At 45.6% G+C, this 22,737-nt stretch overlaps 1 protein-coding gene across 1 annotated transcript in view; it reads right to left on the bottom strand.

Annotated features, from left to right (window-relative positions):
• The window catches only part of CLCN3 (Cl-/H+ antiporter 3), a 247,540-nt gene that overhangs the window by 188,381 nt on the left and 36,422 nt on the right, over nt 1–22,737 (bottom strand). The window contains exon 3 of the mRNA XM_086963830.1: nt 20,174–20,358. Coding sequence (XP_086819956.1) covers nt 20,174–20,358 — 185 coding nt within the window. The remainder of the gene's footprint in view (nt 1–20,173; nt 20,359–22,737) is intronic.

Below are 22,737 nucleotides of genomic sequence, written 5' to 3'. Positions count from 1 at the left end.
GAGGGCAGAGTGCTGAGGGCAGAGTAGTGAGGGCAGAGTAGTGAGGGCAGAGTGCAGAGTAGTGAGGGCAGAGTGGTGAGGGCAGAGTGGTGAGGGCAGAGTGGTGAGGGCAGAGTGGTGAGGGCAGAGTGGTGAGGGCAGAGTAGTGAGGGCAGAGTAGTGAGGGCAGAGTGCTGAGGGCAGAGTGCTGAGGGCAGAGTGCTGAGGGCAGAGTGCTGAGGGCAGAGTAGTGAGGGCAGAGTAGTGAGGGCAGAGTGCAGAGTAGTGAGGGCAGAGTGCAGAGTAGTGAGGGCAGAGTGCAGAGTAGTGAGGGCAGAGTGCAGAGTAGTGAGGGCAGAGTGCAGAGTAGTGAGGGCAGAGTGCAGAGTAGTGAGGGCAGACTGCAGAGTAGTGAGGGCAGAGTAGTGAGGGCAGACTGCAGAGTAGGGAGGGCAGAGTAGGGAGGGCAGAGTGCTGAGGGCAGAGTAGTGAGGGCAGAGTGGTGAGGGCAGAGTGGTGAGGGCAGAGTGGTGAGGGCAGAGTGGTGAGGGCAGAGTGGTGAGGGCAGAGTGGTGAGGGCAGAGTGGTGAGGGCAGAGTGGTGAGGGCAGAGTAGTGAGGGCAGAGTAGTGAGGGCAGAGTGCTGAGGGCAGAGTGCTGAGGGCAGAGTGCTGAGGGCAGAGTAGTGAGGGCAGAGTAGTGAGGGCAGAGTAGTGAGGGCAGAGTAGTGAGGCCAGAGTAGTGAGGGCACAGTGCAGAGTAGTGAGGGCACAGTGCAGAGTAGTGAGGGCACAGTGCAGAGTAGTGAGGGCAGAGTGCAGAGTAGTGAGGGCAGAGTGCAGAGTAGTGAGGGCAGAGTGCAGAGTAGAGAGGGCAGAGTAGTAAGGGCAGAGTAGTGAGGGCAGAGTGCTGAGGGCAGAGTGCTGAGGGCAGAGTAGTGAGGGCAGAGTAGTGAGGGCAGAGTAGTGAGGGCAGAGTGCTGAGGGCAGAGTGCTGAGGGCAGAGTAGTGAGGGCAGAGTGCAGAGTAGTGAGGGCAGAGTGCAGAGTAGTGAGGGCAGAGTAGTGAGGGCAGAGTGCAGAGTAGTGAGGGCAGAGTGCAGAGTAGTGAGGGCAGAGTGCAGAGTAGTGAGGGCAGACTGCAGAGTAGTGAGGGCAGAGTAGTGAGGGCAGACTGCAGAGTAGTGAGGGCAGAGTAGGGAGGGCAGAGTAGGGAGGGCAGAGTGCTGAGGGCAGAGTGCTGAGGGCAGAGTAGTGAGGGCAGAGTGCTGAGGGCAGAGTAGTGAGGGCAGAGTGCTGAGGGCAGAGTGCTGAGGGCAGAGTAGTGAGGGCAGAGTGCTGAGGGCAGAGTAGTGAGGGCAGAGTAGTGAGGGCAGAGTGCAGAGTAGTGAGGGCAGAGTGGTGAGGGCAGAGTGGTGAGGGCAGAGTGGTGAGGGCAGAGTGGTGAGGGCAGAGTAGTGAGGGCAGAGTAGTGAGGGCAGAGTGCTGAGGGCAGAGTGCTGAGGGCAGAGTGCTGAGGGTAGAGTAGTGAGGGCAGAGTGCTGAGGGCAGAGTAGTGAGGGCAGAGTAGTGAGGGCAGAGTGCAGAGTAGTGAGGGCAGAGTGCAGAGTAGTGAGGGCAGAGTGCAGAGTAGTGAGGGCAGAGTGCAGAGTAGTGAGGGCAGAGTGCAGAGTAGTGAGGGCAGAGTGCAGAGTAGTGAGGGCAGAGTGCAGAGTAGTGAGGGCAGAGTGCAGAGTAGTGAGGGCAGACTGCAGAGTAGTGAGGGCAGAGTAGTGAGGGCAGACTGCAGAGTAGTGAGGGCAGAGTAGTGAGGGCAGACTGCAGAGTAGGGAGGGCAGAGTAGGGAGGGCAGAGTGCTGAGGGCAGAGTAGTGAGGGCAGAGTGGTGAGGGCAGAGTGGTGAGGGCAGAGTGGTGAGGGCAGAGTGGTGAGGGCAGAGTGGTGAGGGCAGAGTGGTGAGGGCAGAGTGGTGAGGGCAGAGTAGTGAGGGCAGAGTGCTGAGGGCAGAGTGCTGAGGGCAGAGTGCTGAGGGCAGAGTGCTGAGGGCAGAGTAGTGAGGGCAGAGTAGTGAGGGCAGAGTAGTGAGGCCAGAGTAGTGAGGGCACAGTGCAGAGTAGTGAGGGCACAGTGCAGAGTAGTGAGGGCACAGTGCAGAGTAGTGAGGGCAGAGTGCAGAGTAGTGAGGGCAGAGTGCAGAGTAGAGAGGGCAGAGTAGTAAGGGCAGAGTAGTGAGGGCAGAGTGCTGAGGGCAGAGTGCTGAGGGCAGAGTGCTGAGGGCAGAGTAGTGAGGGCAGAGTAGTGAGGGCAGAGTGCTGAGGGCAGAGTGCTGAGGGCAGAGTAGTGAGGGCAGAGTGCTGAGTAGAGAGGGCAGAGTAGTAAGGGCAGAGTAGTGAGGGCAGAGTGCTGAGGGCAGAGTAGTGAGGGCAGAGTAGTGAGGGCAGAGTAGTGAGGGCAGAGTAGTGAGGGCAGAGTAGTGAGGGCAGAGTAGTGAGGGCAGAGTAGTGAGGGCAGAGTGCAGAGTAGTGAGGGCAGAGTGCAGAGTAGTGAGGGCAGAGTGCAGAGTTGTGAGGGCAGAGTGCAGAGTAGTGAGGGCAGAGTGCAGAGTGCTGAGGGCAGAGTAGTGAGGGCAGAGTAGTGAGGGCAGAGTAGTGAGGGCAGAGTAGTGAGGGCAGAGTGCAGAGTAGTGAGGGCAGAGTGCAGAGTAGTGAGGGCAGAGTGCAGAGTAGTGAGGGCAGAGTGCAGATGGCAGAGTGCTGAGGGCAGAGTAGTGAGTGCAGAGTAGTGAGTGCAGAGTCGTGAGTGCAGAGTCGTGAGTGCAGAGTAGTGAGTGCAGAGTAGTGAGGGCAGAGTAGTGAGGGCAGAGTAGTGAGGGCAGAGTAGTGAGGGCAGAGTGCAGATTAGTGAGGGCAGAGTGCAGAGTAGTGTGGGCAGAGTAGTGTGGGCAGAGTAGTGTGGGCAGAGTAGTGTGGGCAGAGTAGTGAGGGCAGAGTGCAGAGTAGTGAGTGCAGAGTAGTGAGTGCAGAGTAGTGAGGGCAGAGGGAAGAGTAGTGAGGGCAGAGTAGTGAGGGCAGAGTAGTGAGGGCAGAGTGCAGAGTGGTGAGGGCAGAGTGCAGAGTAGTGAGGGCAGAGTGGTGAGGGCAGAGTGCAGAGTAGTGAGGGCAGAGTGCAGAGTAGTGAGGGCAGAGTAGTGAGGGCAGAGTAGTGAGGGCAGAGTAGTGAGGGCAGAGTAGTGAGGGCAGAGTAGTGAGGGCAGAGTGCAGAGTAGTGAGGGCAGAGTGCAGAGTAGTGAGGGCAGAGTAGTGAGGGCAGAGTAGTGAGGGCAGAGTGCAGAGTAGTGAGGGCAGAGTGCAGAGTAGTGAGGGCAGAGTGCAGAGTAGTGAGGGCAGAGTAGTGAGTAGAGTAGTGAGTAGAGTAGTGAGTAGAGTAGTGAGTAGAGTAGTGAGTAGAGTAGTGAGTAGAGTAGTGAGTAGAGTAGTGAGTAGAGTAGTGAGTAGAGTAGTGTAGTGAGTGCAGAGTAGTGAGTAGAGTAGTGAGTAGAGTAGTGAGTAGAGTAGTGAGTGCAGATTAGTGAGTAGAGTAGTGAGTAGTGAGTAGAGTAGTGAGTAGAGTAGTGAGTAGTGAGTAGAGTAGTGAGTAGAGTAGTGAGTAGAGTAGTGAGTGCAGAGTAGTGAGTAGAGTAGTGAGTGCAGAGTAGTGAGTAGAGTAGTGAGTAGAGTAGTAAGTAGAGTAGTGAGTGCAGAGTAGTGAGTAGAGTAGTGAGTAGTGAGTGCAGAGTAGTGAGTAGAGTAGTGAGTAGAGAAGTGAGTAGTGAGTAGAGAAGTGAGTAGTGAGTAGAGTAATGAGTGCAGATTAGTGAGTAGTGAGTGCAGAGTAGTGAGTAGAGTAGTGAGTAGTGAGTAGAGTAGTGAGTAGAGTAGTGAGTGGTGAGTAGAGTAGTGAGTAGAGTAGTGAGTAGTGAGTAGAGTAGTGAGTACAGTAGTGAGTAGTGAGTAGAGTAGTGAGTGGTGAGTAGAGTAGTGAGTAGAGTAGTGAGTAGAGTAGTGAGTAGTGAGTAGAGTAGTGAGTAGAGTAGTGAGTAGAGTAGTGAGTAGAGTAGTGAGTAGTGAGTGCAGAGTAGTGTGTAGTGAGTAGAGTAGTGAGTGCAGAGTAGTGAGTAGAGTAGAGTAGTGAGTAGAGTAGTGAGTAGTGAGTGCAGAGTAGTGAGTAGAGAAGTGAGTAGTGAGAAGTGAGTAGTGAGAAGTGAGTAGTGAGTAGAGTAGTGAGAAGTGAGTAGTGAGAAGTGAGTAGTGAGTAGAGTAGTGAGTAGAGTAGTGAGTAGTGAGTGCAGAGTAGTGAGTAGAGTAGTGAGTAGAGTAGTGAGTGCAGATTAGTGAGTAGTGAGTAGAGTAGTGAGGTGAGTAGTGAGTAGTGAGGTGAGTGCAGAGTAGTGAGTAGAGTAGTGAGTAGAAAGTAGTGAGGTGAGTAGAGTAGTGAGTGGAGAGTAGTGAGTAGAGTAGTGAGTAAAGTAGTGAGTGCAGAGTAGTGAGTAGAGAAGTGAGTAGTGAGTGCAGAGTAGTGAGTAGAGTAGTGAGTAGAGTAGTGAGTAGAGTAGTGAGTAGAGTAGTGAATAGTGAGTAGAGTAGTGAGTAGAGTAGTGAGTAGAGTAGTGAGTAGAGTAGTGAGTGCAGAGTAGTGAGTAGAGTAGTGAGTAGAGTAGTGAGTAGAGTAGTGAGTAGAGTAAAGTAGTGAGTGCAGAGTTGTGAGTAGAGAAGTGAGTAGTGAGTAGAGTAGTGAGTAGTGAGTAGAGTAGTGAGTAGAGTAGTGAGTAGAAAGTAGTGAGTAGAGTAGTGAGTAGTGAGTGCAGAGTAGTGAGTAGTGAGTAGAGTAGTGAGTAGTGAGGTGAGTAGTGAGTAGTGAGTGCAGAGTAGTGAGTAGAGTAGTGAGTAGAGTAGTGAGTAGAGTAGTGAGTAGAGTAGTGAGTAGAGTAGTGCATAGTGAGTAGAGAGTAGAGTAGTGAGTAGTGAGTAGAGTAGTGAGTGCAGAGTAGTGAGTGCAGAGTACTGAGTGCAGAGTAGTGAGTGCAGAGTAGTGAGTGCAGAGTAGTGAGTAGAGTAGTGAGTAGAGTAGTGAGTGCAGAGTAGTGAGTAGAGTAGTGAGTAGTCAGTAGAGTAGTGAGTAGTGAGTGCAGAGTAGTGAGTAGAGTAGTGAGTAGAGTAGTGAGTAGTGAGTAGAGTAGTGAGTGCAAAGTAGTGAGTAGTGAGTAGACTAGTGAGTAGTGAGTGCAGAGTAGTGAGTAGAGTAGTGAGTAGTGAGCAGAGTAGTGAGTAGAGTAGTGAGTAGAGTGTGCAGAGTAGCGAGTAGAGTAGTGAGTAGTGAGTGCAGAGTAGTGAGTAGTGAGTAGAGTAGTGAGTAGAGTAGTGAGTAGAGTAGTGAGTAGAGTAGTGAGTAGAGTAGTGAGTAGTGAGTAGAGTAGTGAGTAGAGTAGTGAGTAGAGTAGTGAGTGCAGAGTAGTGAGTAGAGTAGTGAGTAGAGTAGTGAGTAGTGAGTGCAGAGTAGTGAGCAGTGAGTAGAGTAGTGAGTAGAGTAGTGAGTAGAGTAGTGAGTAGAGTAGTGAGTAAAGTAGTGAGTGCAGAGTAGTGAGTAGAGAAGTGAGTAGAGTAGTGAGTAGAGTAGTGAGTGCAGAGTAGTGAGTAGTGAGTAGAGTAGTGAGTAGAGTAGTGAGTAGAGTAGTGAGTGCAGAGTAGTGAGTGCAGAGTAGTGAGTAGAGTAGTGAGTAGAGTAGTGAGTAGAGTAGTGAGTAGTGAGTGCAGAGTAGTGAGTAGAGTAGTGAGTAGTCAGTAGAGTAGTGAGTAGTGAGTGCAGAGTGGTGAGTAGAGTAGTGAGTAGAGTAGTGAGTAGTGAGTTGAGTAGTGAGTGCAAAGTAGTGAGTAGTGAGTAGACTAGTGAGTAGTGAGTGCAGAGTAGTGAGTAGAGTAGTGAGTAGTGAGTAGAGTAGTGAGTAGAGTGTGCAGAGTAGCGAGTAGAGTAGTGAGTAGTGAGTAGAGTAGTGAGGTGAGTAGTGAGTGCAGAGTAGTGAGTGCAGAGTAGTGAGTAGAGTAGTGAGTAGAGTAGTGAGTGCAGAGTAGTGAGTAGAGTAGTGAGTAGAGTAGTGAGTAGAGTAGTGAGTAGAGTAGTGAGTAGTGAGTGCAGAGTAGTGAGTAGTGAGTAGAGTAGTGAGTAGTGAGTAGAGTAGTGAGTAGAGTAGTGAGGTGAGTAGAGTAGTGAGTAGAGTAGTGAGTAAAGTAGTGAGTGCGGAGTAGTGAGTAGAGAAGTGAGTAGAGTAGTGAGTAGTGAGTGCAGAGTATTGAGTAGAGTAGTGAGTAGAGTAGTGAGTAGTGAGTGCAGAGTAGTGAGTGCAGAGTAGTGAGTAGTGAGGTGAGTAGTGAGTAGAGTAGTGAGTGCAGATTAGTGAGTAGTGAGTGCAGAGTAGTGAGTAATGAGTAGAGTAGTGAGTAGTGAGTGCAGAGTAGTGAGTGCAGAGTAGTGAGTGAGTAGTGAGTGCAGAGTTGTGAGTAGAGTAGTGAGTAGAGTAGTGAGTAGAGTAGTGAGTAGAGTAGTGAGTAGAAAGTAGTGAGTAGAAAGTAGTGAGGTGAGTAGAGTAGTGAGTGGAGAGTAGTGAGTTGTGAGTAGAGTAGTGAGTAAAGTAGTGAGTGCAGAGTAGTGAGTAGAGAAGTGAGTAGTGAGTAGTGAGTGCAGAGTAGTGAGTAGAGTAGTGAGTAGAGTAGAGTAGTGAGTGCAGAGTAGTGAGTAGTGAGTAGAGTAGTGAGTAGTGAGTAGAGTAGTGAGTAGAGTAGTGAGTAGAGTAGTGAGGTGAGTAGTGAGGTGAGTAGAGTAGTGAGTAAGTAGTGAGTGCAGAGTAGTGAGTAAGTAGTGAGTGCAGAGTAGTGAGTAGAAAAGTGAGTAGTGAGTAGAGTAGTGAGTAGAGTAGTGAGTAGTGAGTAGAGTAGTGAGTAGAAAGTAGTGAGGAGAGTAGTGAGTAGAGTAGTGAGTAGAGTAGTGAGTAGTGAGTGCAGAGTAGTGAGTAGTGAGTGCAGAGTAGTGAGTAGTGAGTGCAGAGTAGCGAGTAGAGTAGTGAGTAGAGTGCAGAGTAGTGAGTAGAGTAGTGAGTAGAGTAGTGAGTAGAGTAGTGAGTAGAGTAGTGAGTGCAGAGTAGTGAGTAGAGTAGTGAGTAGAGTAGTGAGTAGAGTAGTGAGTGCAGAGTAGTGAGTAGTGAGTAGAGTAGTGAGGTGAGTAGAGTAGTGAGTAGAGTAGTGAGTAAAGTAGTGAGTGCAGAGTAGTGAGTAGAGAAGTGAGTAGAGTAGTGAGTAGAGTAGTGAGTCGTGAGTGCAGAGTAGTGAGTAGAGTAGTGAGTAGAGTAGTGAGTAGTGAGTGCAGAGTAGTGAGTGCAGAGTAGTGAGTAGAGTAGTGAGTAGAGTAGTGAGTGCAGATTAGTGAGTAGTGAGTGCAGAGTAGTGAGTAATGAGTAGAGTAGTGAGTGCAGAGTAGTGAGTAGTGAGTGCAGAGTAGTGAGTGAGTAGTGAGTGCAGAGTTGTGAGTAGAGTAGTGAGTAATGAGTAGAGTAGTGAGTAGAGTAGTGAGTAGAGTAGTGAGTAGAAAGTAGTGAGGTGAGTAGAGTAGTGAGTGGAGAGTAGTGAGTTGTGAGTAGAGTAGTGAGTAAAGTAGTGAGTGCAGAGTAGTGAGTAGAGAAGTGAGTAGTGAGTGCAGAGTAGTGAGTAGAGTAGTGAGTAGTGAGTAGAGTAGTGAGTAGAGTAGTGAGTAGTGAGTGCAGAGTAGTGAGTAGTGAGTAGAGTAGTGAGTAGAGTAGTGAGTAGAGTAGTGAGGTGAGTAGTGAGGTGAGTAGTGAGGTGAGTGCAGAGTAGTGAGTAGAGAAGTGAGTAGTGAGTAGAGTAGTGAGCAGAGTAGTGAGTAGAGTAGTGAGTAGAAAGTAGTGAGGAGAGTAGTGAGTAGAGTAGTGAGTAGAGTAGTGAGTAGTGAGCAGAGTAGTGAGTAGTGAGTGCAGAGTAGTGAGTAGTGAGTGCAGAGTAGAGTAGTGAGTAGAGTAGTGAGTAGTGAGTGCAGAGTAGTGAGTAGTGAGTGCAGAGTAGTGAGTAGTGAGTAGAGAGTAGAGTAGTGAGGTGAGTAGTGAGTGCAGAGTAGTGAGTAGTGAGTAGAGTAGTGAGTAGTGAGTAGAGTAGTGAGTAGTGAGTGCAGAGTAGTGAGTCGAGTAGTGAGTCGAGTAGTGAGTCGAGTAGTGAGTAGTGAGTGCAGAGTAGTGAGTAGAGTAGTGAGTAGAGTAGTGAGTGCAGAGTAGTGAGTAGAGTAGAGTAGAGTAGTGAGTAGGACATCACAGGCAGCAGCTGTGCAAGCTTCTTAAACTCACAAGGTGACCACAGGCAGCTGAGGTGCAATCTTCTCCCACTCACAAGAACGACATCACAGGCAGCAGCAGTGCAAGCTTCTTACACTCACAAGGAGACCACAGGCAGCAGATGTGCAAGCTTCTCACACTCACAAGAAGGACATCACAGGCAGTAACGGTGCAATATTCTCACACTCACAAGGAGATCACTGGCAGTACACACCACATGAACACACTCCATAACACATAGCAACAATACATTGGCATTTACAATGCCATTAGCTCAAACTCAAATAAATCCGAGCCCGATTGCATTTCTAATGCTTGTTTAAAAATGGGAACTAGTACGGATTTGGACCATGATTCCATAAGGCCTATAGTACATGGTTGCATTCAGGACGCTGGTTAAAAGAGGGGTCCAGAGGTCCATCTGGGCTTTAAAGAGATCAATGGGCACACTATCTGGACCCGGTGCCTTCCTGTTCTTACTTGCTCTCAGAGCCAGAGCAACTTGCTCCAGTGAAAACTCTAGGTCAATGGGGTAGGGGCTATCTGAATTGTCTCGGGGATTGGGGTTCTGAGGGTTGGGGTCCTGAGGGTTGACAGCCTCTGGACCAACCGCAAAAATCCTGGATAAGTGGTGGACCCAGTCCTTTTCCTGTATTGCTACCTCTAGTTTTGGATGGTCAGTGTTATCAACTAGGAAGGGGGACTTGACCACTTGCCAGAAAGCAACAGAGTTTTTATGGGTACAACTTTCATGGAGTTGGGCTCAGAGTTGATTCTTTAACTCTTCTTTCCTACTCTTTAATGCGGAATTGTATATTTTCCTAAGGCTTGTTATCTCGTGTGGAATCCTGACTGATTTATTTAGAGCAGTTTTTAGGGATGTACGGCTTTACGAGGCATACTTTTACACTGCGTGCCGTTACAACGCGTTTTTTTCAATGCAAGTCGTTACCACGACTTGTGTAGGAGGGGGTGAGGACTTAGGAATTTTTTAATTTACTATTCCAACACCAGCCTACGTACAGTAGGGAAGGTGTTGGATAGTAAATAAAAAAATTCCTAGTCCTGCAGCGCCCTCCAGCGCAAGTCGTGGTAACAGCACGGCGGTGTAACAGCCGCGTCGTAAAGGCTGTTCCCCAGTTTTTAGTTTTGAATAAGCAGCCGTGCACTCATGATTAAACCATCCCTTCCTCTTCTTTGATTTGTTTGATTTCTATCCACAGAGCTTCATTTATGGCATTAATAATCGTGTCAAAATTAGAAATAACTTCCATTTCTATCGTATCTGGGGCAAGACATTTCATATTGGAGGGGAAGGCCTTTACTATTACTGACTTTGTTATTGCTATAGGATCTACTTTCCCCCATTTCAACGCATTTGCATTTAGCCTGTTCAGTGTCATGTTATTTTGTGCCAAAATAGAGCCAAGAATACTATTTGGGTTAGAGGACAGTGGGAAAGAGATGCTGAGTCGATAGTGGTCACTTAACGCAATTGTGTGTCTAGTAAATACTGTGTCTATAATCCTCTCCCCATTTGAGACCAGGATGTAATCAATAGTTGTTTGATGTCCTCTCCCATGAAATGTTGGAGCCATTGGTGACTCTTCATTATCCAGTTTATTTGCTTGTACCAAAGCTAACTCAAACAAGGTTTCATTTAAGTGACTACCTAGGGTTGAATGTCTAAAATATGAGTAGGGTTATCACTCTCATCGAGGATGCCACAGATGTTATAGTTACCAACTGGGCATGTCCCCCCCCCCCCAATGATTACCACATCATTTGCGGTCTTCCTTGTTTTGGATAATAATATAGACCGGATCAAGGATATCACATTCACTGCATCTATGTCGGGGAGATTATTATAGAAATTTACTATAAGGAAATTATCCCTTTTATTTAAAGATAAACTAAGAATCTGAAAGTTAGGCTCCAGTTTTATTGGGACTACTTCCTTTGTATTGAGGAGGTTTGAGATGTAAATAGTTAAACCTCCTTACGCTCTACCCGATGTCGATGGTTGAGCAGATGTAAAATAGGTTTTAAACCCTTCTATATGAATCGCATCAAGTGACCAAGTCTCCTGAAGCGCTATAATATCAAACTTGGAAATAAAGGCCTTCCATTCATCGTTTATCACCTTAGAACGTTGCCCCGCTATGTTCCAGAATAAGGCAGAGATACAAGGTTTATTTTCATTCCCATTGCATCCTGCGGTACCTATTGTCGTTTTGGTTGCAGGTTTAAGATTTAGGGTCTGTTCAGGGGCAAGAACAGAATGAACCTGGTTTGACCCGGTGGAATTAACCAACGACTATAACCTGAATCTGTATGTGTTTTGGTTGGGGCTCAGGGACATTGTAATAAGGATTTGGCTCAATGCTTATGGGTAACACTCTTTGTGGACTGTCGACAATGTCCTTCGCTGTGCTCTGGAGATGAAGTCAGTCCACTCCTTCCATCCCCGAAAGGAAAGCATAGTGGTTGTAAACAGGTATAAAACGATCATCCTGATATCGGGATGGGGCCCTGGGATTAGGTATGGATGCCATTAAGGGTCTGGGATAAAAGTAGGTCAGTTCACGAGCTGTAATGCCATTGCTACCATTTTCTGGAAACCAATTTGTAATATATCTAACTGCTCTATGGTCTCTAAAATTTATAATAATGATATCCCCCGATGTATCTTTTGTTCTGTGGCCCAGCCAGGGGAGACGCCGCACATGTAAAATTTCTCCGTTTATGTTTGGGGGAAGTGGTCGGTTCTGTCGGAGCCAATATATAACTTTGTTTTTTAGCTGGAAGTAATCTTCTCTCTTCCCATCCTCTAGTGCTGGAACTACCGTAAGAACCACCACAAGCGGAACCGCTTCCGGTGGCAATTCTACTTGGTGCCTCTTTGGCTTCATTAACCCAGCTGGACTTTCACGGCCGTTTTGGTTTTGAACATTTCCTCGAAGGTAAGATTTCCCTCCCATCTGAGCCTCTTTATCCCTATTTTTATCATTTTCATTTTGCCGTAATATCTTGGGAGATGTTGGTCTAAGGGATTTTGAGTTAATTGGTTTATTAGTTTTTACTTCCTTTTGAGCAGTGGGATTTAAGGATGATACAATAGTTGAGGGAGCTAGAGTAGGCTTTGGTAATTCCTTAATTAGCCCTGTGTTTTTTTCGATTACTTGTTCCAAGGTCCCCAACTGGTGCGCCATTCTTTTTAGTCTCTCTATTAGAGGCAATAAGAGGGATCTAATTAAATGTTCGATACTTCCCATTAAATCGGTACTAGATGTTTCTTTTATTGGATAGTGTGGTGGAGTAGCTAAATCAGGTGTCATTAGGTACATTAGGTAAAGGGCCTTTAGAAGATTTGTCGAAATCAATTTGTTTAGTCTTACTTTTCTGCGGTGCGCTCCCCCTCTTCCTTCTTTTTTTTTGGAGGTGGTCCTTGGACTCGAGTGTACTTAGGATTATTAATCTTTTTTTGGGCAATCTCTACTATTGGTGGATGTGTATCTGCTAAAACTTCTACCTCTGGTATCGAGTTACAAAAGGAAGCAGAGGCGTTTATGTTCAGTTCACTATTTATATCGAGTAAAGAAGTTTTATCTTGGAGGTCTTTTTAGAGTATAGTTTTTCAGGTTCTACTCGTCCCACTGTATTAGCTAGGCAAGGCACGTCTGTCGCTTTCTGAGCAACCAGATTTCACCACAATCCACAGGCACCTTCTCCTCAACCCAGTTTCTTGATTTACCCCTCCCACTCCTTCACCCTGTCACACCACTTGCACTCCTCCAGTGACCCATTCAGCACCATGTACTAATCCAGTCACTGCGCCAAAACCCAAACACTAATAAGGTCACCCAGGCACTCTCCTTGCAGTATTCTAATCATTCAGTCAGTACCCAAGTACTCATGAACTGAGACAGGCCTTAGCACATGGACTGCTTCAAACGCCTATCCACTATGCATGCAGTCCTCTTACCACCTACACACTTGTCTTTCACTCCTTTAATTCCCCAGTCAGTATCCATACACTTCCAGGAAACACACTGTCCCTCCTCTAGTGACCCATTCAGCACCATGTTCTAATCCATTCACTGCGCCAAAACCCAAACACTTATCAATTCACTCAGACACTCTCCTTGCAGTACTCTAATCATTTAGTCAGTACCCAAGTACTCATGCAGTGAGCCAGGCCTTAGCACATGGGCTGCTTCAAAAGCCTATCCACTATGCATGCAGTCCCCTAACTAACCAACACACTTATAGTTTTGCACTTCTACATTCACCAACAAAAAAAACAATATTTCAGTTTCAATATGTTAAAAACATTTTAATACCATTTATATTAAAAAAATAAAATGTAATGCTAAAAATAAAATATGTAAAAATAAACAGTTAAAAAACTGTAGAAAATCAGTATAAAAAATACATATAACTATTATTACATTTAAAAATTATCCTTTAAAAAACCTTCGAAATTCACTGAAAAAACCATAGGTTTCAGACATGTTATAGTTAGGAATTAGCATTTAAAAAACTTTAGAAATTCTCAGAAAAAAACCATAGCTTTCAGGGCTGTTCTATTTAGCTGGACATTTCACTCGTACAAAACCATTAAAATTCCTCTGTTATAGTTAGTTCTGCTAACTATAACTAGCGCGCCCGCAATCCACTGCTGATGATGTCACATATTACATCATTTGTGACATGGTCAGTGACATCACTGATGACATCACTGACATCTCAAATGACATCACTGATGACATCATCCAGGTGACTATCAGATATACCTCATCATACACTAGTATAACCTTTCATCACTCACTGTAAAATACAGAGTACCATATTTGAATACATTGACACACCAATACAAGTTTCTAAAAACCCACTCAGTGATTCCTAGATCTACACACACATCTAAATCACTTACCTATAGATTCACTCATACATGCTGTTAATGATCAATGCAACACTATCAAATATACTTATACACCTATATCGACATTACACACCAGCACACATCCTATTCACTTATGCAGTCATCCTACTCACTTATGCAAACAATGGATCATACTTACATTTACTCAGCTACACACTTATACAAACACCACTTAATGTATTCATATAGATAGTAACTTATACTTAGTGTGTTATAAAATCACAATTACAAGCACACAGGTATCCATGCAGTCACTCATACAATCACTGAGTCTTATGTATACTTATTTATATACAACTGTCACATACACTGCATTTTATTTTTTTAGTTTGTTGAACATGTACCACCGAGAGATATATTTGCTCATCACCACACCCATAAAGATTTTCACTCACCCAAACAACTGTTATAACATGTAGTCTTAACCTCATATACTTACTGAATCAACTATTCATACATCTGTGGGCAGTCACACACCCCCAACGAATCACACACACATTCACTCTCCCATACAAAAACTCAGTTAACTAATCAATAACTAATCTAGACTTTCACGTAGCTAGTAACCAACTGGTGCAGCAGTTTACACAACAACTGACAACGTGATACAGATATTCACACAGTTTAGTCACTATCCAATATATTTAGAATTTTAGAATTTTTTTAGAATTTAAAGATTAATAGAGCGCATGGCTGCCCGTGAGCGTCCCAGCGCTAATTGATAGAAGCAAGCGAAATTGGTAGGAGAAGGCTTAAGGGAACAGCGAGGTCTTTAGGTTTTTGTGGAATGAGGCAAGATTGGGTTGTGCCCGTATGTCCAGGGGGAGCGAATTCCACAATTTGGAGGCGTTGTACGAGAACAAACGACCTCCGGATCGCGCCCTCTTGATCTTCGGTACCAAGGTCAGGTGTGCGTTCGTGGACCGAAGTGTTCTCTTAGTTGTGTAAGGGACAAGGAGGTCTTTAAGGATGGGAGGACCTTTACCGTGCAGAACTTTGTGGGTCATGCAGAAAGCTTTGAACTGCACTCTTTCGCATATTGGCAACCAGTGGAGTGCTCGAAGGGCCGGTTTGGCCGAGCAGCGGTTATTGGTGCCTGTGAGGATCCGAGCAGCCGCGTTCTGCCCCACCTGCAGTCTGTCTGTCACTTTCTTGGGTACACCCAAGTAAAGGGCAGTTCCATAGTCCAATATGGCCAATATCAAACCCTGAATCAGGAGCATCCTGGACTGCACGGGGAGCAGGGGCAGAATTTTACGGGCGGTGCGGAGGAGTCCATAGCAGGCTCCGGCCGTTTTCCTTGCTTGGGTGTTAAGTGTGAGCCATTGATCCAACCAGATCCCCAGGCTTTTGATGTCTACTTTTGTAGTCGGGGGGGCCCATGCAAGGGGGCCACAATGTCTCCGGGTGGAAAAGGGACTGATTTCCCAGGACCAGTATCTCCGTTTTATCACCGTTGAGTTTTAAGTGGGATTTATTCATCCAACTAGTTATCTCTCCCAGGCAAGAATACAGATCGGCGACAAAGTTATCCTGTTGGCTAAGAGACACGACGAGCTGGGTATTATCAGCGTATGTCAGCAGTTTAATTCCGTAGGGGGTTAACAAAAATTTCAAGGGGGGTCATGTATACGTTAAAGAGCGTAGGGCTCAATGACGAGCCCTGCGGGACTGCACAGTGTATTGGAGTCACCTCCGAGGTGTACTTGCCATCCGCCACCTGGAACGAGCGGCTGTGTAGAAAGGATCTCAGCCATGACAGTGCAAGTCCAGAGATGCCCACATCCCTGAGCCGTTGGACCAACGTACTATGATTCACGGTGTCAAAGGCCGCACTCAGATCCAGGAGGATCACTGCCACTGATCCACTCGCATCGATGATCTTGCTGGCCTCTTCGACAACCGCAACCATAGCCGTTTCCGTGCCCTGGCCCGGCCGGAAGCCTGTCTGAGATGGTTTCAGTAGTTCGCTCGATTCAAGATAGATGGACAGCTGACCGTTGATGAATTTTTCTGCCACCTTGCTGATACTTGGCGGGAGGGAGATCGGCCTAAAATTATTGAAGTCCGGGGGGTCAAGGTTGGGTTTCTTCAATAAGGCCTTAACCAAAGCTTTCTTCCAGTTAGGAGGGACAATGCCCTGCGCCAGGGAAGAATTGATCACATTCATCATGGGTACAAGAATGGTGGGAGCGACCAATTTTAGGGCCTTCACTGGGGCCGGATCCAGCGGAGAGCCGCTCTTTATTGACTGAAAGATGGGTAGCAGGGTGCCCTCCGTGAGAGGAGTAAACACCTCCAGCCCTGTAAAACGAACCTGCGATGGCAGCGGGGGCGTGTCAGATGGGTCAGTGAGGTTGAGAGGGGGGAGTTGTTTCACAATGTTTTAAATCTTCTGGTTGAAAAATGTTGCTAGCTCATTACAGCGGTTGTCCGAAGGGTCTACAAGATGGGGGGGCTCAGGGATTTTTAAAAGTGATTTCACTATTTGTTAAGTTTCTCTAGATGAGTTGGCCGCGGTACTTATCTTTTCCTCAAAGAAGGCTGCTTGTGCCGCTTTAAGGGCTTTTTTATAATTTAGAATTGTAAGTTTGTACACCCTCTTTCTGTTAGGGTCATAGTCCTTCCTCCAGGTTCTTTCCGCCTTTTTACAGAGTACTGTTTGGGATCGGACCTCTTTGGTGAACCAGGGTAAGGTGGTTTTTTCCCGGATTTAAAAGAGAGGTTTTTTTTGGAAGGACTCTATTCAGAGAGGTTTCTATCCAAGAAGAGAACATAGTGTCAGCGGCTGTAGGATCCGCTTCAAGGGTGGGCAGCGAGCACTCCAGAGCCTACTTCCATTTCCCCGGATCAAGTTTAGACCAAGGGCGTGTTGGCCTGCCATAGACAAATCTAGAAGGGGCAGTGGTCGGGATCCACCAGTTAAACAGGATAAGCCAGTGATCGGACCACGGTATTGTAAAGGGTAGCGCCACTTTAAGGTCCATGATGTTGGAGAATATGGGATCGAGCAAATGCCCCAATATGTGGGTAGGGAGATGGCTCCCCAAGTGCAGCTGATTATCGAGGTGTATATTTAGATCCCCTAAGAGCATAAAGTTGGAAAGTGCGCCTGCCAGGACCATTGAGGTTTCCACTAGGGAGCTGCAGAATTGTCCCAATATGCCCGGAGGCCGTTATATAAGGACTCCCGAAAGGGATTTACAAGGGGAGATTTGAATCGAGAATTGAACATTTTTACAGTCGAGGAAAGGGCTTCCATGCAACCGGCAGACAAGATTGTCTCTGTGGATTATAGCTATTCTCCCTCTCCTCCCTCTGACTCGGTCCAAATTCTGTATCAAATATCCAGGAGGTAGTGCCTGGACTATATCCGGCTCAGAGTCTGCTGCAAGCCATGTTTCTGTTAAGAATAGGATCTCCAATTTGCGCTCCTCTAAGAACATATGAACTTCCTGAGCATGTTTAGGTAGGGATCAACAGTTCAACATGGCCATGTTGAAAACCGTCTGAGCAGGGGGCGCAGACGGGCTTACCTCTGGCGCACCATCGTCACGCCCGCTGCGCTCGTCCGATGCGCGTACGATTTAAGGAGGGCATTTTGTAGTGCACGGGCCAAATCGCCCGCAACACTAGAGCACCGACCGTTCCTTCCCCAAGATGGCGCCTGTGCACCAGGAGCTCGAGTGCCTACTTCGTCGGTCCTGGAGCCCCAAATTGGCCACCTAGGAGCACGCGTAGACCCTGGGAGGAGTGAGCAAAGGTTAGGGGGTACGTGCAAGTAAAATTTTTAAAAACTGTGTCACAATCACACAGCGTTTCCAAAACTAATTAAAAAGGCAAGTGTCACTGAAATAAACGTAAAAACGATTTAAAATAAATTTTAACAGAATTCAGCTCCCTGACTCTCGGCTTTCCGCCTCAAGAGTCGCAAGTACTATCAATGGATGGGTGATTCTGCCTGCCCTATATGTAGTGCACGGCCAAATCGCCCGCAACACTAGAGCGCCGACCGTTCCTCCCCCAAGATGGTGCCTGTGCACCAGGAACTCGAGTGCCTACTTCGTCGCTCCTGGAGCCCCAAATCGGCCACCTAGGAGTGCGTAGACATCGGGAGGAGCGCGCAAAGGTTAGGGAGTACGTGCAAGTAAAATTTTAAAAAACTGTGTCACAATCACACAGCGTTTCCAAAACAAATTAAAAAGGCAAGTGTCACTGAAATAAACGTAAAAACGATTTAAAATCAATTTTAACAGAATTCAGCTCCCTGACTCTCGGCTTTCCGCCTCAAGAGTCGCAAGTACTATCAGTGAAACTCTATAAATTAGTCAAGTAAACAGTCAATCACACTGCTATTAAATCCTCCATCCAGATATTTATATTTATATATCCACTCATTCTTCAATGCAGATTGCTATATATATATAATACATATTTAAATAACAAACCAAACCACATTCACTGGATGATGCCATCAGTGATGTCATCAGTGATGTAATTTGAGATGTCCTGAATGATGTAATATGTGACATCATCAGCAGTGGATTGCGGGCGCGCGAGTTCTAGTTAGCAGAACTAACTATAACAGAGGAATCTCAATGGTTTCGTAAGAGTGAAATTTCCAGCTAACTATAACAGCCCTGAAACCTATGTTTTTATCAGTGAATATATATATAAATAATTCTACATGTGCTTTAGTCCGTGTGCTGAGTGACAAGCCTATGAAGTATTTCCGGACTTTACTATTTATTTATGTACATACAGTTATTCTCCTAGACGTTTATTAGTGGTTTGTGTTTTACTTCCTTGCATTTCACTTGTAAATGTTTAATTATTATCGGACTTGTGTTTATTGTTTGCATGTGTTTTACCATAATTATCTGCTTGTGTTTTAACCCATGCATTAGATTATTTTGTGTTTCATTATTATTTGCTTGCACACATATAGAAGTATATTTACATTTGTATGTTGTTTTATCTGATTAATTTGACATGCGAGTAATTCTTTCTGTTATAGAGTGTTGCATTAAAAAAAAAGAAATGCTATATTTCTGAAACTGTCTTTTGATGTGCCTCCTTTCATTAGTGTGGAGCCACCTTTCCAGGTGCTTTCTTGCTTTACGGAGTGCCTCTGTTGGGAGTGCTCAATTTCTTTTATTTGAGAGTGCAAAGCAAGACACCCTCCTATCTCTAGGTTTGTGCTGCAAAAATACCACATACATACATCTTCTCATCTGTGATGCTACTTTACTCCACAATCCTCTGATTCATGGTTAAGTCAATATCTCCTGCAGAGGTGACATTTCACAGGTTAACAGGGTGCCACAGAAGACTTTCTTCCATGCGGGCCCTAGTGACCACGTGCCATGCCTGGAGGCTTTGTGTGTCCAGAGCTTCCTGCCGTCAGCATCTAGTGGCAAATATGCCGGCTGTACAGTCTACCATCAGGTGCTGGACTGAGTAGATTGACAGCAAGTGGACACTTGTCATGCAGCAGTAGATGAACATGTAGTTTCTAGCTAGGTATATAGCTTCTGTCTGGCTTTCTTCTAGGTGACCTCTCGTGCTGCAGCACTGTAGGTCAGTCCAGTCAATTCAACTTCTCTCCTGGAACTTGTCATAGTAAGGCACTGTGGCAATGGGCAGACTGTGACGTTGCTTTGATATCCAAAGTTTTTTTGTTTGTTTGTTTTTTAAACTTTATTTTTGCAGTTTTTACACATAAGCGTTGCAACGATGGCACAATATTGACATCCAAAGTTAAGTGCTGTAAAGAGGCACTGGACGGGCCAGTCACTCTTTCACACCTTCCAACAAGATGACAGATATGAGTGAAATCATCAATGCTTCTGTGAATCTGCACAGAGTGGCGTGAAACAGGGATCGGACAGGTTTGTCAGCTATGAATCAACATTGTTAATAGACCCCACAGGTATGTCAAGTACCTTTCGGTCTTTTTAGAGTATAGTTTTTCAGGTTCCACTCGTCCCACTGTATTAGCTAGGCAAGGCACGTCTGTCGCTTTCTGAGCAACCAGATTTCACCACAATCCAGAGGCGATTTCACCACAATCCAGAGGAACCTTCTCCTCAACCCAGTTTCTTGATTTACCCCTCCCACTCCTTCCGGAGCGACCGCTGCGCTTTATAAATACCCCCACAAATCACAAATCACTCCTTCACCCTTTAGCTGCGGCCAACTCTGACAAACGAGGAATGTGTATTTGAAGCCTGGTCACTAATCCAGTTATCTGTGTGCTCCAACTGAGCACTTTCTTCTCCCAACTCACAAGGCAGCCCTGCCCCTGCTGAGTTACCCATTCAGAGGCCAGGTGCAGGTGATCCTGTGAAGTACATGGTGCCCACTGCTTAGCATCAATTTGCTTGCTCGGCTCGTCCCTATTGCCATGTTTGTTTCACACAGATGTCAATTTATAGGCTTACTTACCAGCCTGCACAATTCAAATTGGGAATTTCCTGCCACGTTGCATCGTTACTGGTTACCTTCATGCTGGATTCTTTTTGTGGTGCTGAAGGGGAGCTACAGGAGTGCATATGTTGAGATGGTAAAGGTGGCCTGGAGATCACAAGGAGCACATCTATTTTCCTGATCATACAACTGCATTCCATGCAATGCAATAGTTGTAAGAAAATGTAACGCTGTGCATGTTTTCATCTGCTATTACAAAATACAGAACAAGAAGTCTTGGCCCATTTAAAGAGTTTGTCGTAATGATTTTATCTGCTTTTCATCAGTTAACCAACTGTTTGTAGTTTGCAAACATTTACATTTGGTCTATTCTCTGATCTCTCATGAATGCGTGCACTTTTGTTTTCCAAAAGTTGTCTTGTAAGATGTAAGAAACTCTATGGTTCAGCGTAAACTTACATGTTCTTCGCCGATTATAAGTTCAGCCCAGGTTTTCCACTCCGGACATCTGCCTCTTTCCACAAAAGTCTCATTGGATCCCCAGCAACACTGCTCATGGTTGAACCACAGTCTCTCCAGGCAAATCCCTTCTTTCAGGTCGGTCAGCCAGTCTGCAGCAATGTCTATCAAACCAGCAAGAGCTCCTGTAGACCAAAGTTCATGAACACAAACAGTTATTTCCAATTCAGCTTTTAAGTTTTGGTACTTACACCCACTTAAATAATAACTGCGAATTTCAACACTGTTTATCAGGAACTTCTTCAGTACACTAACTAAAATTATTTTCAGCTAAAAAGAAATATAGCTGCTTTGCAATAATATCTTAAAAGGTATATCTGAAAATGTTTAGCAAAATAGTCCAGACAGCTTACCATGCATAATGCAACAAGAACATAATTCAAAGTAACATCATTGTAGTGGGTGTTTTCTCTTAAAATCAAGAGAAATTGTAAATAACACATTTTAATGTTTTGACCTCAAAACACAGAAACATTGGGTGATGGTGCCCTTCGTCCCAATCAACTTGCTTAATGGTAAAACTGGAAATATCACATTTATATCTCTCTGAAACTGAATCACTGCAAGTGGAGGAAGAACTTGTCTAACCCAAAGTTATGATCCCAAATCAGAATTGGATACTTTTAAGGTAAGTGCAAAAATCTGTTAACTCAAAGTATCCCTGAAAATAAGCTAATAATTAACAATAAATTCTAGTCAACATCTATAATTCAAAGACAATGCCACTTGGTTCAACAAAGAGTGGAGAAAATGTGTTTTGCTGAAAATACCAGTAGAACAGTTTTAAGCCCTGTGCCTTTACCTATAGGAAGGAACTGGCCCAACTGGGTCTGAGCAAGGTCCTGGGGTACATGTACAGCTGTCCCCTCTCCACCCACACATTGGACCCCACAAGCGTTGTGGTATTAAGCTAGCAAGCGGCGCTCCGCTTCATAAATCGAGATCATGAACACGACCCCATATGTTCCAGCTTGAGGGATTCGGTCAGTGGGGCAAGACTGGTATCATGTCCCTAGGTGATGTTTGGGGTGGCGCTCACATGATACCATTCGCTGAATTACAGATGTATTTTCAGCTTTGACACACACAGTTTCACATATACACGAAGGTCCAACATGCACTGCTCAGATCTTACAAATCTCCCTGAATACAGCCCACTGTAGGGGTGCTTGATGACTGGCAGCATCGCCCTTGGGGCGTATCCAAAATATACAAGTTCATCGTGCATAATGCCCCGGATACGCTTGGGCTCCTGAATTAGAAATGGGAGGGCTGGGTTGAGGAACTTGATAAAGCAGACTGGTGCAATACGGTTATGTCCTCTAGAGAGAAGGTTATACTGTCCAGGCTGCGCCCTGTTCAATTAAACTATCTCCACATGACATACCTGACCCCCCACAGTCTCTGGTGGGCAGGAAGCCTTCGCACACAAATGTTTATGATATACTTATATGGATTTCTTTCACGTAGTTTGGCAAGACCCTGATATTGTGCCATTTTGGGGATGCATAGCTAGAATTGTTTCACAGGTGTTAGGAAGACACATTGACTTCACGCCCAGAGTGGGTCTCTTGGGGTTACTGGCAGATATAGGAGGGAACAGGGGTGAGATGACATTGGCGGGTGTTGCTTTGGCCCTGCCAAGCATGATATCGCCCAGAAATAGAATTCCCCAACTCCACTTGAGATCTCTGAATGGGGAAGGGCAAAGTACTGGTGCATTAAGTCAAAAGAGACCATCTAAAGGGCGTAAGGGCTGCACACAGAAGCATGCTTGGTATGGGGTAAGTGGTGGCACTATTATGGACTGAAAAGCGAGGCAGAATTGGATGGGCCGATATGGGTCACTTAATAGATTTTGTTTTATTATTGAGGGGTGGAGGGCGGCAGAAAGAGAAGAAGGGAGTGGATTTGCACAGGTGTATGGTTTAAATTGCGAATAAAATGTGTTTATTAAAAAAAGTCTTACATTAAAAGTGCACAGAACTTTGTTACTGGAGTTCCTTTGGTTTCATGGGTGATTTTCATGCATCTTTCAACTAGATGGATATAGCAGAGTGGTATGTGTCAGATGGCACAAATCCCGTTTTAGTGTCTCTGGGTAGCAGTCAACACACTGGTGATGCCCTCTTAATTTTCTATGATTGTGTGAATTGTCCTACATCATAAAGGCAACATTGGAGTCGCAAGTATTTTATACTTTGCTGTCAAGAAAGAAAGGAGGCATGACATGCAGAGCAATAGTTAACTTTATGTCTTTCTTTAACCAAAAAATAGAATGATTCCAGGGGTACATTTCCTTAAATCGTTGGCACAAGAATGAATTTAAAAATGCTTTTTTTTAACACAGCTTGAAGGCTGGAATATGAAATGTGTAAATCCCAAAGATTCGCTAGATCCAGTTCTCTATTGTCCGGTGCCATGGTGTTTTTTGGGTAAAATTAGAGTCTTACATTCTTTCCACAAAATGCCCATGAAGCTGTTAGGAGCAGCTCTTTTCATGG

The sequence above is a fragment of the Lissotriton vulgaris genome, chromosome 3_1 (assembly GCF_964263255.1).
Source record: "Lissotriton vulgaris chromosome 3_1, aLisVul1.2, whole genome shotgun sequence".
Lineage (NCBI taxonomy): Eukaryota > Metazoa > Chordata > Amphibia > Caudata > Salamandridae > Lissotriton > Lissotriton vulgaris.
The sequence above is the reverse complement of the archived record's forward strand: the minus strand, read 5'-3'. Positions and strand labels throughout refer to the sequence as shown.